Source organism: Megalopta genalis, chromosome 7, assembly GCF_051020955.1.
Source record: "Megalopta genalis isolate 19385.01 chromosome 7, iyMegGena1_principal, whole genome shotgun sequence".
In the NCBI taxonomy this organism is placed as follows: Eukaryota; Metazoa; Arthropoda; class Insecta; order Hymenoptera; family Halictidae; genus Megalopta; species Megalopta genalis.
The window spans coordinates 12272814-12287823 of NC_135019.1; the positions used below are offsets into that span (position 1 = coordinate 12272814).

The following is a 15010-nucleotide window of genomic DNA, read 5'->3' on the forward strand; positions in this document are numbered from 1 at the left end:
TATACAGTTTGCAAGCGGGTAAAAAGTTGTTCGAAGCATGTGTTCCTGCGTTTTTCCTGTGCCCGATATTTTCAGCTATCTTTTAATCCTGTTTCGAAGGGTCTTTCGTGTAGGCTGCTGTCAAATTTTTAGGATTTTTGTATAACTTATGCTTTAAGTTCAAACGAAGACTCAGATAGAGCCTCGTTTGTTTAACCCTTTGCAGTCGAAGTTATTTTAACGTCAAAACCAAGACAGTACTTCTGACCTATAGTATTTCTACTTTTAATAATTATTTTCCTGTTGTGCATATAACGTTAAGCTTATTTGTTCATGCAGCTTTTTGCACTTGAAACGATTTATTGAATATAGATAAATTTAATAATGCAAGAATTATACTGAAGAATGATGTAGGAATTTTCAGTGGCGCCTTAGAGTCGCCGTTCGACTGCAAAGGGTTAATAGATCTTAATGAACATTGATTTTCACGTGTGGAAGAGCTAGGAAAAATGAAATGAAGATTGCTCATCCGATTTCAATGGTGTTAAAACGAGGCATCTTGAAAGATTGTCTATCTTATCGATATCCACAGACAATCGATGATTGATCGTTATCTGAACATGAACTTCTTTCTATGCATCACCGATTGCACATTTGTGAGTTATAAGCTTGATTCTCAAAGTCTTCACGTTCTGTACCGAAATTACACATTTCTAAGCAACAATTGCAAGAGTAATAAACTTTTTATTCGAATTTGTACGTTAGAAATAGACTGCGAGTGTTTATGCAGCTGCGATTTGAGACAGTGACCCGCGAAAAGAAGAGAATATGTTTCGTGAGCTTCTATTAAAATTTTCAGGACACCGCGAACGAGTGCATAAACCTCTGCATTCTATGTACGAATAATCGTTGACCGACGATGACAATTGATATTTTCAATGTACTTACATTCTGCAGAGCCTTGTCCTTCTCCTCCAATTTAGCATTGACCTGCATGAGGGCTTCTTGGGTCTGATCGAGTTCATTTTCAATGGTCTGGATCTTCTTTTGGAGAGCACGCGCCTCTTCCTCAGCCTTTCCAACATCAAACACTCAAATCAGTCTCCGTAGTTGCGGTACAAAGAGATCGATCGCGATTTACGAGAAACGGAAAAATACAACGCGACGAACATCGCAGGCAGCAGCAAAAGCAGAGAACGCGAAAGTTCCAGATCTATAATTGAAATTCTTGAACGGCCGCCAAGCCTATATTGCATTTTTATCACGACGCGATTATTTCATCGCTATTTCCGTCACGTGGAAATGTAAACAGACAATTTCGGGAGCTCCCGCGTATATCGAATTACTATTTTTTTATTTATACCGCGCGACCTACCCTTCCGCGTCCCACCGCGAAGCCTGAATTCTACTCGCGTCTAAAGATAAGCGAAAGAACCCGATCGTACGGAGGACCCTGGCGCAAAATTGCCGAGGCGCACGATGCCGCGCGAAATCCTCGACAGGTGTAATTTCCCTAAAAACTGGACCCGCCAGCTGGTTCTTGCGCCAAGGTCTCTCCGAGACTTTTCTCTGGAATTTTACCTTTTCGGCCCTCGCGTTCGCGTCGCGAGCCTGCTGTTCGCAGAGCAACGCGCGATCCATCGCGTTGTCCTTCTCCAGCTTCATTCCCTGCATCTTCTTCTTGATCGCGTCCATGTTGCCGGTGTTGTTTCGCTACTCGTTCACGAGAGAAAAAAAACGGGGGATACCTAGAAACACGAAGATAGCCGGCCGTTAGCTTCACGTCCGTCAGCCATCATCCTGCATAGAACGATTGTACTTTTTAATCATCGTCCCGTGGCTCCTCGCGGCGACGCCGTCGTCGGAAGGATCGATTCCCAAGGAATCCAGCGGCGCGTTCATCGTCGGGCCGCCGCGTCGGTGATTTCAACGACCGCGATGAGAGACAATACGCGCGCGCGCGCGGCCGCAATTAACGGCGCGACTCGTCTTAATTGCTCATTTTATTCCCCCCACGCCGGCCCTGCGCCCCGCGCACCGGCTGTCTCGTCTAGTTTCCGCGGACCCGCGGCTCCGTGTCGCGCGATAATTGCCGTGGAAATTTCTGGGATCGGCCGAGATTCGCGCGCGTCCGCCGTTCGGCGGACAGCATGCATCGAAGTATAATTAGCGGACGACCGGATATCCTATTTATAGAGGCAGGTTCTTGCTCAAGAAGGCCCGGGCTCTGTACCCGTGTTCGTGTCTACATATGAAATCAAACGTCTTCGGTATCTCTCGCGCTGCCGTGGTCGCGCTCGCGCGAGCGCGCCGCCGTCCTTCTTCCACTAGAGCCGTGTGACGTCAGCGGCTCAGGTATGCGATCCTCCAGGACGAACGAACACGGCTCGGGACGAGAGGATCCTTCGCGGGCTGCACCGTTCGCATTTTATGCGCTCGTTTCTCTCTCTCCGCTCCGGCGCGGCGCGGCGCGGCGAGATACCGCGCGGTGAAACGCTCTCGCGAACCAGAACTGGGAGCACCGCACCGACCAACGGGTTAATTCTCTTCGTGGAAACATTCCTCGCGCCGGTCCTGAACGTCGACGACGAATCTCTCGCGCACCGTTCCCGATAACCGACTTCGTCCCGCACGATTTTCAAGGTTCCTGCCGCTCGGATTGAAACGGTTTTATTCGGGACTGGTTGGACACTTTCGCCGGAGTGCCCACGGCGGACACGTTTCGCGAGGGTTCCGCCGCAAAACGAACAACATGCTGTAACTTAATTCTCGCTGGACAACTATGCGGACACTGGAGACGCTGGAATTCCTTGTTCGACGCCGGGCGCCGGCGAATTTTGCCAAATTTTATTGTTAGCCGCCTAGGCCGGCGGAGCCGGTTACTGTGGGCTGGCCGATGATCGTGCTTTAGGCTTGATTTCGGGCATGATTCGCTAAATATTTGTCGAATGAGACACGTTCGATTTGTTTACTCGAGGATAAACCAAATAGAACAATATGTTCGATAAGTATAACGTTTATTATGTCAGAGTTATTAGGCTTCATTACCCTAATTCACCTACTCGGTGCTTGATTTTATAGCAATTTAATTGGCAAACTATATTGACCGAGCACTGCAGAAGTCGCTTAGGGTGGCGGAGCCGGTTACTGTGGGCTGGCCGATGGCTGTGCTTTAGGCTTGATTTCGGGCATGATTCGCTAAATATTTGTCGAATGAGACACGTTCGATTTGTTTACTCGAGAATAAACGAAATAGAACAATATGTTCGATAAGTATAAAGTTCATTATGTCAGAGTAACCGGCTCCACTACCCTAATTTACTCACTCGGCGCTTGATTTTATAACAGCTTAATTGGCAAACTGTATTGACCGAGCACTGCAGAAGGATTGAACTCGAAGGAACCGAGGGTTTTCAAATAGAATGAGTAACAATGATAGTTCAACAATTTTTAGGAATTCAGCATCGACGGTTAAGGGCCCTTGATTAACACTAAACCTACCAAGCAGTAATACTAACTGGCGTGTACTGCTTCACAAAAGTGAGAAGACCGAATTGATTTAGATTTTGTAAAGTTTTCATTATAAAACTTGCTCCAATAATGTAACTTATTCAAGCATTTTCCACGAAGCAGTTTCGAAACTTTGCAGAATTGCAGAGTAAAAAAGCGGTCACTTTGATCGCGGTAGGATTAGTGTTAAGTAGATTTCGGGTTATCACGTTCTCACGCAGCAAACTGTAGACTCCATGGGGTGGTTGGACACCGATCATTGAATCTACGCCACTGCGAGGTAGCGTAGATCCCTGTAGCCGCGTCATCGGTATCCATGTGAGCGAACGTGCGCGATTCCCGTGCTCGCTGGTAATCAGAGATGCTGGGTAAGCAGTAAGGGAGAGGAAAACGGTCTTCCAATGTGATTGGATGATCCCGAAATTCTAGACGCGATGATCTCACTAGTAAATCCTCGTTTGCGAAACCGAGGTCTTTTGTGATATCAATTGTCGGTGAGATTAAATAATAACCTTGAGATTTCACGATTTGAGAGACGAGGTTCTAGAAGAAGTCGGGTGTCCTTTGAACTTTTGACTGAAAATGTCTTTTCGTTGTCTTCCTAAAAGCTTTATACGATCATGCGACGGTAGACAAAGAGAAAATTGAGGAAGTTGCTCGGAATTTCTTGCGAACTGAACTCGAAGGCTTGTATCGATCCTTGGATCGATATCCTTTAGCAGACGCAAAATTATCGAAGACAGTTGCAATCACCATAGAATTTTCCAGCGAAATGCAGTAATGTCTCCCTAATTGACGCTCAGATTGTACACAAAAATGGACAATTTGGGAAGAGGAGACACAATCGCACGAGTCTTGCAGCTCGTTTTTATAGTTGTGGACAATCGATAACCATAAAGAAACGAGCCACAAGGCTCGAATAATCGTATCTCCTCTTCCAAAATCGTCCAGTTTTGTGCACAATTTGAGCGTCAATTGGAGAGACATTATTGTAGTCTCCAAAATGGAACGCAATCGGTCGAGGGCTGCTTTGAGGGACGATTCTTTGAACTATAAGCGTATTTCCATCGATTGCGGTGCAATGTTTGACTCGCATTGTATATTCACGAGCGTTCACAATCGAAAAATTACCTGTTCGGAGGATTAAAATCGAAATTGATTGCGTCGAAGGGACCGAAACGCGGTCTAGCAAACGCAAAATTATCGAAGACGGTAGCAATCGCTATAGAATTTGCCAACGAAATAGTCTCCAAAATGGAGCGCAATCGGTCAAGGGCTGTTTCGAGGGACGATTCTTTGAACTATAAGCGTAATTTCATCGATTGCGGTGCAATGTTTGACTCGCATTGTACATTCACGAGCGTTCACAATCGAAAAATTACCTGTTCGGAGGATTAAAATCGAAATTGATTGCGTCGAAGGGACCGAAACGCGGTCTAGCAAACGCAAAATTATCGAAGAGGGTAGCAATCGCTATAGAATTTGCCAATGAAATAGTCTCCAAAATGGAACGCAATCGGTCGAGGGCTGCTTTGAGGGACGATTCTTTGAACTATAAGCGTATTTCCATCGATTGCGGTGCAATGTTTGACTCGCATTGTATATTCATGAGCGTTCGCAATCGAAAAATTATCTGTTCGGAGGATTAAAATCGAAATTGATTGCGTCGAAGGGACCGAAACGCGGTCTAACAGACGCAATATTATCGAAGACAGTAGCAATCGCCATAGAATTTGCCAACGAAATAGTCCCCAAAATGGAGCGCAATCGGTCAATGGCTGTTTCGAGGGACGATTCTTTGAACTATAAGCGTATTTCCATCGATTGCGGTGCAATGTTTGACTCGCATTGTACATTCACGAGCGTTCGCAATCGAAAAATTACCTGTTCGGAGGATTAAAATCAAGATCGATCGCGTCGAAGGGACCGAAACGCGGTCCAAAATGGAGGTCACCGATGTTTCCATGGGAGCCGGACTGATTCCGAATAATGGGGGAAACGAAGCATCGTAGGAGGTTTAAAGATAGTCGAAAATGGAGGTCACGAGTACCGTCGCGTTTCGAAATCGGGAATCGAACCGATTGCCGACGAAGTTCCCACGTACATGTCGGATCAAAATGGAGGTCAAAGTCCCTTGTCCCTCGAAGTGGGAGTCGGGGGGCGACGAGCATCGGTCTCGTCTAGAAGAGCATCGACAGCGCTCGATCGAAATAGCGTTACATAAAAAATAAGCGGCGGAGCGGACGGGTCCTAAAAGCCGCGCGTATCGCCGGAGAGGGTTATTTTTACCCGCGAGAGGAGAGGGTGGAATCGTCGCTAGTCGCCCGCCGCCGAACCTTTTCGGGTTAGGCGAGGCTGATCTTGGTTTCTGCCCGCGGATCGGTGTCTAGTTACGCTTCGAGGAGCGTTTCAAACCCTTGCTCCTACGTTTCGCGGCAATTTCTATTCTTTCGAGCGTGCAACCCACGCGCCGCGACGACGGAACGCGACTGTCCTCGGCGTATCGAGCGCCGGGAATCGCCAAAAATTTAACCAACTCGAGAACTCCGCCCGTCTCTGGGCTTATTTAACGGATAACAAACGGAACGATCGGCGAAATTTCGCACCGCTCTTGCAACCGCTTAAACATAGTACGACACTTTGAAACCAGATAAGATCTATGCTAGTGTTCTATCGTCAGCTGCGATTAAGCCTCTGCGATTATTCCGTCGAACGAAAGCGCGACCGTCCGCGGCGCGCTGTTTCGCGAATCGGTTATCAGTCGGCACCCAGTTCGCAGGAATTCCTGCGTCGAAAGGAGATCGGTACGGTGTTGACACAGGCGGTGAACGCCAGAAATTTCTCATGAGTCACAGTTTTCCGGCGGTGCCGGTTTTACGCAAGCGCGAAACGATGCACGAAATTCGCAGACGAGGTCGCGTCGCGACCAACCGATTCCCCGTGCGAAATACAATGAACACCGAACCAGGGCGGTTGATCACGAGAAAAAGGAAGAAGGTGCCTCGTACCGTGCACACAGTCGACCCTCTCGAAATAGACACAGAAACCTCTGTACCTGCGGACCCGAATTCGACTTGGTCACCTCTAGAATCCCGACTCCCTGAAGATCCTCCGGGATCTGCTCACTCTCCTCGCGGCCGCGGCAAAAAACCACGTCTCTCCTCCTCACGTCACTTTCCTTCACTCACTCTTGAAGAACTCGCCGTAGGAAGTCGTGTATGGCGTCCCATGGGGGACAAGAGGAGCTGACCGAGGAGAGGACGAGAAACCGGGGAACCACGTCGGGAGGTCGCGGGACCGCGGGGCGCGACGGCGACGGCGACGGCGACCGAGACAGATGAGACGAAAAAGAAAGATATGCACATGCTTACTCACGGGGCAAGTGCTCAGGTTCGTTCGTCGTCCGGGGATGCGTCTGACTCGCAGGCTAAGTCTCGACTGGCCGCTGAAAGCTACGGCTACACGGTTCGGGGCTCCCACCTTTTCTCGCGGGCTTCTCTTCGTGATCGTAAAAGACGAGGATGACGTCGCGGGAGGACGCGATCCTCTCTCCCGTCGGCTGCCCCCCTCTCTCTCTTTCTCTCTCTTTCTCTCGCACTCTTTCTCTCTCTCTCTTTCGCTCCCCGAGTCTCTATCTCTCTCGCTCGCTCTCTATCTTTGCCGAGAGAGCCCCCCCCGGCACGATTTTCCTACGTACGGGCCTGTGAAAACGTACACCGCCGCGGATATTTATCTTTAGAATCGGCGACCCGAGCGAGCGAGCGAGCGAGCGAGCGTCGTTCCTCCTCCGGGCTCTATTTTTCGATGTTCTGGAGAGGCCACCGCGGTGTCGCGAAAAGGGAGACACCGGGCCGCGGAGACAATAGAGCTGCTTCCGATGCCGCGGGATGATGATGCTGCCTCGGTTAGACGTCGAAGCCGGTCGAGCTTTTATGGGCTGATCTTTCGAGCGATACCGGCGCAACGCGGCGCGGCTCGGCGCGGCGGTAAGGGATGCGGAATGCTCGCCGGCAAACAGGATTCGAGATCCATGCGCAAAATAGAGGATCTCTCGAGGCGCGGAGGAGCCGGTGTTGCTCGGGGACTCTGACCGAGGCGTTCACCCTTCGCCGAGCATCGACGGTGGCAATGGAAATCGATCGAGACCCCGAGAATCGGATCGATGCGACCGTAAGAAATCGGCTCGCCGAGCTGGACTACAGCTTGTACGTGAGATCGCAGAAGTTCTGATAACAAGTGCTATCGGTTCGAGTAGTGCCGGATCGTCGTCGATAGGATTGCTGAGAATGGTGATTATATCGTTGAAGGAACGGTGACGCGTTATACAGGCTGTCCCAAAAATGTCTCGCAATACGGAAACGTGGGGTAGCTGAGGTTGTTTTAAGTAACTTTTTCCTCTGCGAAAATGCAATCTGCGGCTTTCTTTACGAGTTATTAACGAAAAACACTGACCAATGATGTATGCGGCATATATGCGGGACGCGTATTAATACCTTTGTAAACATTTACTTCCACAACGATTTTGTTATGTGTTTGAGAATAAACCCCACTGAGATACTAAATATCCTCGTTATATGCAGTAATGTCTCCCTTAGTGACGCTCAGATTGCGCACAAAAATGGACAATTCGGGAAGAGCAGATACGATTGTTCGAACTTTGCAACTCGTTTTTATAGTTGTTGACAATCGATAGCCAGAGAAAACGAGCCACAAGGCTCGAACAATCGTATCTCCTTTTCCAAAATTGTCCATTTTTGTGGACAATCTGAGCGTCGATTAGGGAGACATTACTGTACTCGTTGTCAAAATCTTGTCGTTAGTTTTGAAAATAGAACAAAGATATATAAAATAAAACAGCTGGTTCTGCGAATCCGCACAAAATGTGACGAACGTCGGAATTTTCAGAGGCTTGCGTTCGGTGCTCTTCATTGATTCGGACGAGTGTAATTATCGGACTACGTATCTTAATGCAAAATAAAAATCGACTAAGTTGATCGTACGAAACAAAAGTTAAATACAAATGTGTCACTTCTTTTAACAGTATCAATAAATTGAAAATACTGCTAATGTTCGCTAAAATTTTTCTTACGTAGTCGCTGTTCTGTATTTCTCCGTTTTCGCTGTAAATGCATAAAAACCGCAATCTACTAATTATTGTTCCACAGAATTGAGATTCGACCGAAGCCGCCTCGATTGCAAGCAATTAAATCGAGTGGAAGTGGATCCAGGCCGAGATCGAGTATCGAACGGTGGGAGGGGAGGGGGGGGCGGCACTGCAATTCGATAGGGAAAGTGAATAGTTTCGCGCGGCGAAGAAAAAGATTCATCCGAGATCGCACCGGCGATTCCTTGATCTAGTTTCCGGCAAAGTCAAAGTCACGCGGACGCAAGGTCGCCGTTGCACTTATCGGGCGAATGATCATCCGTACCGGCGTCCCAACAATCGCTAAAGCGACTAATGACACGTTCGAGCTAGCAGGTTCATAAATAAATTACAACGAAAAGGCGCGAGAGAGTATCGCGGGAGCAAGATCCATCATAATTAATGGTCTATAAAAGGCGGACGTTGGTGATTCATGGCAAAAGGTCGCCGCGACTACTGCGTTTCTGCCGCGGAGAATCAAATTCGAACGAACGAACGGAAAAACGACACTGTTTTCTAGCTGCCTTGTACACGATTTTGGTACGTTCGGCTTACATTTCGACGTGAAAGAAACTCGAGTTTCCTGGACGCGGATCCGACGGGGCATCTAATTTATTGAGACGATCGATTCTTATGTAGCTTCTGTCTCCTCGAAATAGATTCCGAACGACTTCGCGTTGCATAAAGAGAGCCACAGTCTATCGATCAAACTTCGAACGGGCCGGTGATCTCAAATGTGCTCGCAACAATTCGAGCATTCATAGATCTAGGATAGTCGGCGAACCAGGAAGTTTCCCCGATCGAACGGATGACACCGATGACGACACATTAACGGACCGGCGAACGCGTGTCCAGCAGGAAAGTCCTAATATTAGGCGGCGGTAATTCTGGCATTGGGGTTATAGGCACCTCCACTCGATCTCCTTGAGTCAACTCGTGTCATGGTCAATTCGCAATGAGTCGGCCAACGCTTTTAGCCCGCGCTCGGTTGCGCCATTATTTCGCGACTTATCGAATAATTCGAGCGACTTCCGAAACGCAGAGGTTTGCGTTTCGAGGCGCCGGATCGAGAGTTCTCGACAACGCCTTCGTCCTCTTCCAACACGGCGATGATTTATGGATCGGCCGTAATGAGCGGCCGGTTCGTCGGCGATTGCCTGTCGACGGGAGTACGGGGGGGCAATAAAATTTTCGCGCACGGCAATTTGTCCGTGCGCGAAGTCCTTTGCGTAAGATCGGTCGTCGCCGCGTCTCCCATACGTTCATCGGGGTCCGATTCGCTACCATAAAAGGAAAAAGTAGGTAAGGGTCCCCTGGCCAGCCTTGACTCATATTATACCCGTCTGTTTAAGTACCGGCCGGAGCGCGGCGCGTCTACGAGCACGCTTTTTAAATACCGATCGCCGGCCAACAGTCAATGAATATGATGCGTGTTGTGTTATGCTCGCCGCCAGTGAACACCGATCTAGGCAGCTTCGGAAACTAGAACGAACCCGAGCAGGATTTCGCTATCTGCGATCTTCTCTGCGAGCCAGCCACGGAGCGACTTTCGCGGATCATAACAATTCATTTATTAATTATTAGCACATTCGCTTCAATTTATAACTAGAAATTTCATTCGTACGTTAATTAGATTTCAATCTCTTCGTTAAATATTTATTTATTGGACGGGCTATAGCGCCCTATTGTGCGCAATATAAATGGGTAAGAAAATAACAATCGAACATACAAAACTAGAATAACGAATTTCTTTCTTAACCCGAGAAAGATAACCTACGTCGCAGAGGCGCCTGCGAAGACTGTTGATTTTTGTTAATTTTTCATAGAGGTCTAGTGATTTAAGTTTAAAATTACTTAAAATATAAAAAAATATAATATAAATGCATTTTATTTTTACAATAATGCCAAACCTTTAAAATGACTAGATTAACTTAAATAAATATCCATTGTTAGTATAAAATTGACGCCTTAGAAAAGCATGCGCCTCTGAAGCGTATGGTTATCTTTTACGTACGTTGTCATATGGTTATCTTTCTAGGGTTAAATATTCGTTTATAATAAAATGATAACTTCGATTAGGTTACATTGGTGATTTCCAGAGCCGATCGTCTATATTTGTTGGTAGAGCCAGAGAATAAATCAATGTTGCAGCTTATTGAATTAACCCTTTGCACTCGAAGCTATCTTATGACAAAATGCATATTTTGTGCATATGAAAATGACTCTTGGGACTCGCACAACAGTCACACTCTTGACAATTTTTTCGATCTGAACTTTGTTCGTGTAAAAATTATCTTAAAACGTGACGCAACAAATTTTATTGGTGCCTCAGAGTCACCACTCGAGTGCAAAGGGTTAGTACACTATGTGTCGGAGAGGTATTAATACCTTTTTAGAAAGTTACATTTTTTGTTAAAAATACATTTGATATTTGCGAAACTGACAATTTTGATAACAAGTATATAACGAGGATTTTTAGGATTTCACTGGGGGGCTCTTTAAAATATATAACGAAATTAAAAAGAAATAATTTTTTTAAAAAGGCACTAATACCTGTACCACACATAGCGTGTTTATGTAATTACAAATTCTGGTAATAGTGTCGACGAATCTAAGATCAGTTTTACAAACATCGACTCTGAATAACACACAGCTACATAATGGACCTGAGTTAATAAATATTGCCCATTATTGTCATAAATCCGTAAAACCTGAGGTCCTGCCGGCTCGCAGTATTCTTTAAAAATTTATAATGAACATTCGCGATATCAAGCTGCTTTGAGGAATTTGATCTGCCGGCTTCCCTTGGGAGCATAACGCGAAAGGGAATAATTTAGCATGCATTAGGATTGGCGTGCGCATTAAATAGTCTATTGATAGGCTTTCGTTAATAATGCATTATTCGATCGCCCTGTCGATGATTTACTCAGATTACTGCACTCAAAAATTATAACTAAACGGTAGATCTTTACGCTTCAGATCTAACGGGAATCTAAACGAAAAACAGTTCTTTCAACTGGAATATTGCTCGCACTAAAAAGAAATGGATTCTCAGTCTGTCTGCAAAAGAATGGCGAAACATCGGATCAAGAAATATTAATACAGGCTTTACATTTATTTATATTTATTTATTGAATACATACAGAAATTTATCCATTAGTTATAAAATTACAAAAACAAGAATTTCATAGCTGCTTAATTAAATTTGTAAAATATATATTGAATCTAAACGAAAAACAGTTCTTTCAACTGGAATATTGCTCGCACTAAAAAGAAATGGATTCTCAGTCTGTCTGCAAAAGAATGGCGAAACATCGGATCAAGAAATATTAATACAGGCTTTACATTTATTTATATTTATTTATTGAATACATACAGGAATTTATCCATTAGTTATAAAATTACAAAAAAAAGAATTTCATAGCTGCTTAATTAAATTTGTAAAATATATATATATATTGAATCTAAACGAAACAAAGTTCTTTCAACTGGAATATTGCTTGCACTAAAAAGAAGAAGATCCTCAGTCTGTTTGCAAAAGAATGGCGAAACATCGGATCAAGAAATATTAATACAGGCTTTACATTTATTTATTTATTTATTCAATATATACGGAAATTTATCCATTAGTTATAAAATTACAAAAAAAAAGAATTTCATAGCTGCTTAATTAAATTTGTAAAATATAAGAAGGCTAAAAATAGCGGCGAGGAAGCGAACGGCGGTACAATTTGTCCATTTCCGAAAGAAGGGGGAAAGTTTCGTTTTCGCGGACTTGCGAAACCAGTATCGATTGTTCGAAAGTTAAAAAGCTGATTTGCATACGGCCGACCTAATATTTCGGCGTCCCGGCAATTAACAAGGCAGACATCCTTGGGCAATTAGGTTGCTTATTATAACATCACCCGTCGTTATACATATAGCGATACGTACGTGTACATACGCGCCGTGTCCTTAGTTAGTACTTACCTTATGCAGGATATATTGCACCGGCGAGGTCGGGCCACCTTCTGTCCTAATTCTACTTATCGACGTCAGGCTTTATAAGTAAGTTGAGTCACCTCCTTCGTTAGCCGCTACTTTGTCATACAATTTTCATTTCTCCGCTGGAATTTACGCGTTCGCAGCAATAACACAGGCGAGGCCTAACGCGTCGACTGAAAAAGGAAGAATCGGATGCATAATCGATAAGCTTCTTTAAAAGCATGCTTCGGGCGTCTCCGGGAATTTTGATCATCTATGGACTACGTCGGACTATTTTTACACCGTTTTTCCTGGTAACAGGCGTCCTTATGGAGCAATAAAGTAGATACACAATTTTTTCTCCGATCACCGGTCGACTCGGAAAAATAATCCGCAGCGTAACTTCTTCGCATGAGAACATACTATAAGCTAGTTTCTTCTTCGCGAGGTGCTTCGTGCTCGACTTGCTAACTCGTGCAATCAAGCTGTCCAATTTTTCGTCGAGTTTGTGTGCCGTGAGAACTTTGACAAACAATAAAGTAGATAAACAGTTTTTTCTCCGATCACCGGTCGACTCAGAGAAATAATCTGCAGCGTAACTTCTTCGCATGAGAACATACTATAAGCTAATTTCTAGTTTGCAAGGTGCTTCGTGCTCGACTTGCTAACTCGTGCAATCAAGCTGTCCAATTTTTCGTCAAGTTTATATACCGTGAGAACTTTGACAAACAATAATATAGATACACAATTTTTTCTCCGATCACCGGTCGACTCAGAGAAATAATCTGCAGCGTAACTTCTTCGCATGAGAACATACTATAAGCTAGTTTCTAGTTTGCAAGGTGCTTCGTGCTCGACTTGCTAACTCGTGCAATCAAGCTGTCCAATTTTTCGTCGAGTTTATGTGCCGTGAGAACTTTGACAAACAATAATATAGATACACAATTTTTTCTCCGATCACCGGTCGACTCAGAGAAATAATCTGCAGCGTAACTTCTTCGCATGAGAACATACTATAAGCTAATTTCTAGTTTGCAAGGTGCTTCGTGCTCGACTTGCTAACTCGTGCAATCAAGCTGTCCAATTTTTCGTCGAGTTCATGTGCCGTGAGAACTTTGATGCACAATCGTTAACGGAGCAATTAGTTCTCGGAGTGTGCAAACACTTGTGCCGCCAGAACTTCGAGCGTAACTTCATCGCTTCGTTATGACTCGCGTAATCGCATGCGCTCGTTAACGTTGAGCCAGACTGCGGATTTGCAATTGTTTGCGTAAATTGCAAGAAACAGAGATTAAATAGCAAGTTCGTTTCTTCTTTAATCGTTTCAACGGATCAAAAAGAATAGATCGACGTTTTAAGATTCCTGTAATTTTTATACTACTGCAAATTGGAACCACCCAATTTCGCCGTATAAAAGCATAAAATCCGCAGTCTACAGTAAAAACTTACCAGTGCCTGTCAAACGATTCTCTTCGCATATCTTATTTAACAATTATCGAAATTGCGAGGGCGTTTCTAAGTTCGTTTCTTCTTTAATTAATTAAAAAGAATACAGTAATGTCTCCCTTACTGACGCTCAGATTGTGCAGAAAAATGGACAATTTGGGAAGAGGAGACACGATTATTCGAGCCTTGCAGCTCGTTTTTATAATCGTTGACAATTCGTTACTATAAAAACAAACCATAAAGCTCGAATAATCGCGTCTCCTCTTCCCAAATTGTCCATTTTCGTGCGCAAACTCAGCGTCAATAAGGGAGACATTACTGTAGATCGACGTTTTAAGATTCCTGTAATTTTTATACTGCTTCAAATTGGAACCACCAAATTTCGCCGTATAACTGCATAAAATCCGCGGTCTACGTTAAAAACTTACCAGTTCTGGTCAAACGATCCCCTTCGTATATCTTATTTAACAATTATAGAATTTGCGAGGGTGTTTCTACGAAAAACGATATAATACATTCCTTCTATTCCAGCAAATTTTCTAATCAAGATCGCACGAAATCTTGTCATTCTTAAAAAAAATTCTTTTTTTCTTAAAACGATTTAGAACGATTCTTCGTTCCAGTTACTCTTAACCCTCGATAGGTTTAGCGTTAAGCTCTCACAGTTCCCTCTTTCCAACCACGATTATTCAACGAAGAATAAACGTTTCCCGATGACAAGCAGCGACTTAATCGATTCGTTGAAAGAGCAATTAACACTTGAACCATAAAAACAGCCGCACCGGGACTCGGTGCTGGACTTCGTTGAATCAAGACATTCAACAGATTACCACCGGGCTCTATTTATCATAAATTCTCCCGGCGTCGCTGGCTTTGACGACCGTTTCTCTCCGGTAAATCCGGCATTTTACTCCGAGCTGATTAGTCCGTTTCCGTCGTCCGCGATGGTATCAGCGACGCGACCCAGTA

The 15010-nt window shown here is 44.9% G+C and overlaps 2 protein-coding genes across 14 annotated transcripts in view; both read right to left on the minus strand.

Moving 5' to 3' along the window:
- The window catches only part of Tm1 (tropomyosin 1), a 61646-nt gene extending 54630 nt beyond the window's left edge, over nt 1-7016 (minus strand). For 10 of the 13 annotated variants that reach the window (XM_076523830.1, XM_076523824.1, XM_076523826.1 and 7 more), the window contains exons 1-3: nt 6865-7016; nt 1561-1727; nt 928-1053 (exon numbers count right to left, since the gene is read on the minus strand). In XM_076523830.1, coding sequence (XP_076379945.1) covers nt 928-1053; nt 1561-1674 — 240 coding nt within the window. In that variant the 5' untranslated portion in view covers nt 1675-1727; nt 6865-7016. Of the gene's footprint in view, nt 1-927; nt 1054-1560; nt 1728-6860 lie in introns of all 13 variants that reach the window. The other 3 variants (XM_076523822.1, XM_076523827.1, XM_076523823.1) reach the window with 2 other exon arrangements.
- Nucleotides 7017-12211: 5195 nt separating this feature from the next.
- Nucleotides 12212-15010, minus strand: part of PIP5K59B (Phosphatidylinositol 4-phosphate 5-kinase 59B) — a 72625-nt gene continuing 69826 nt past the window's right edge. The window contains exon 18 of the mRNA XM_033472783.2: nt 12212-12789. Coding sequence (XP_033328674.2) covers nt 12778-12789 — 12 coding nt within the window. The 3' untranslated portion in view covers nt 12212-12777. The remainder of the gene's footprint in view (nt 12790-15010) is intronic.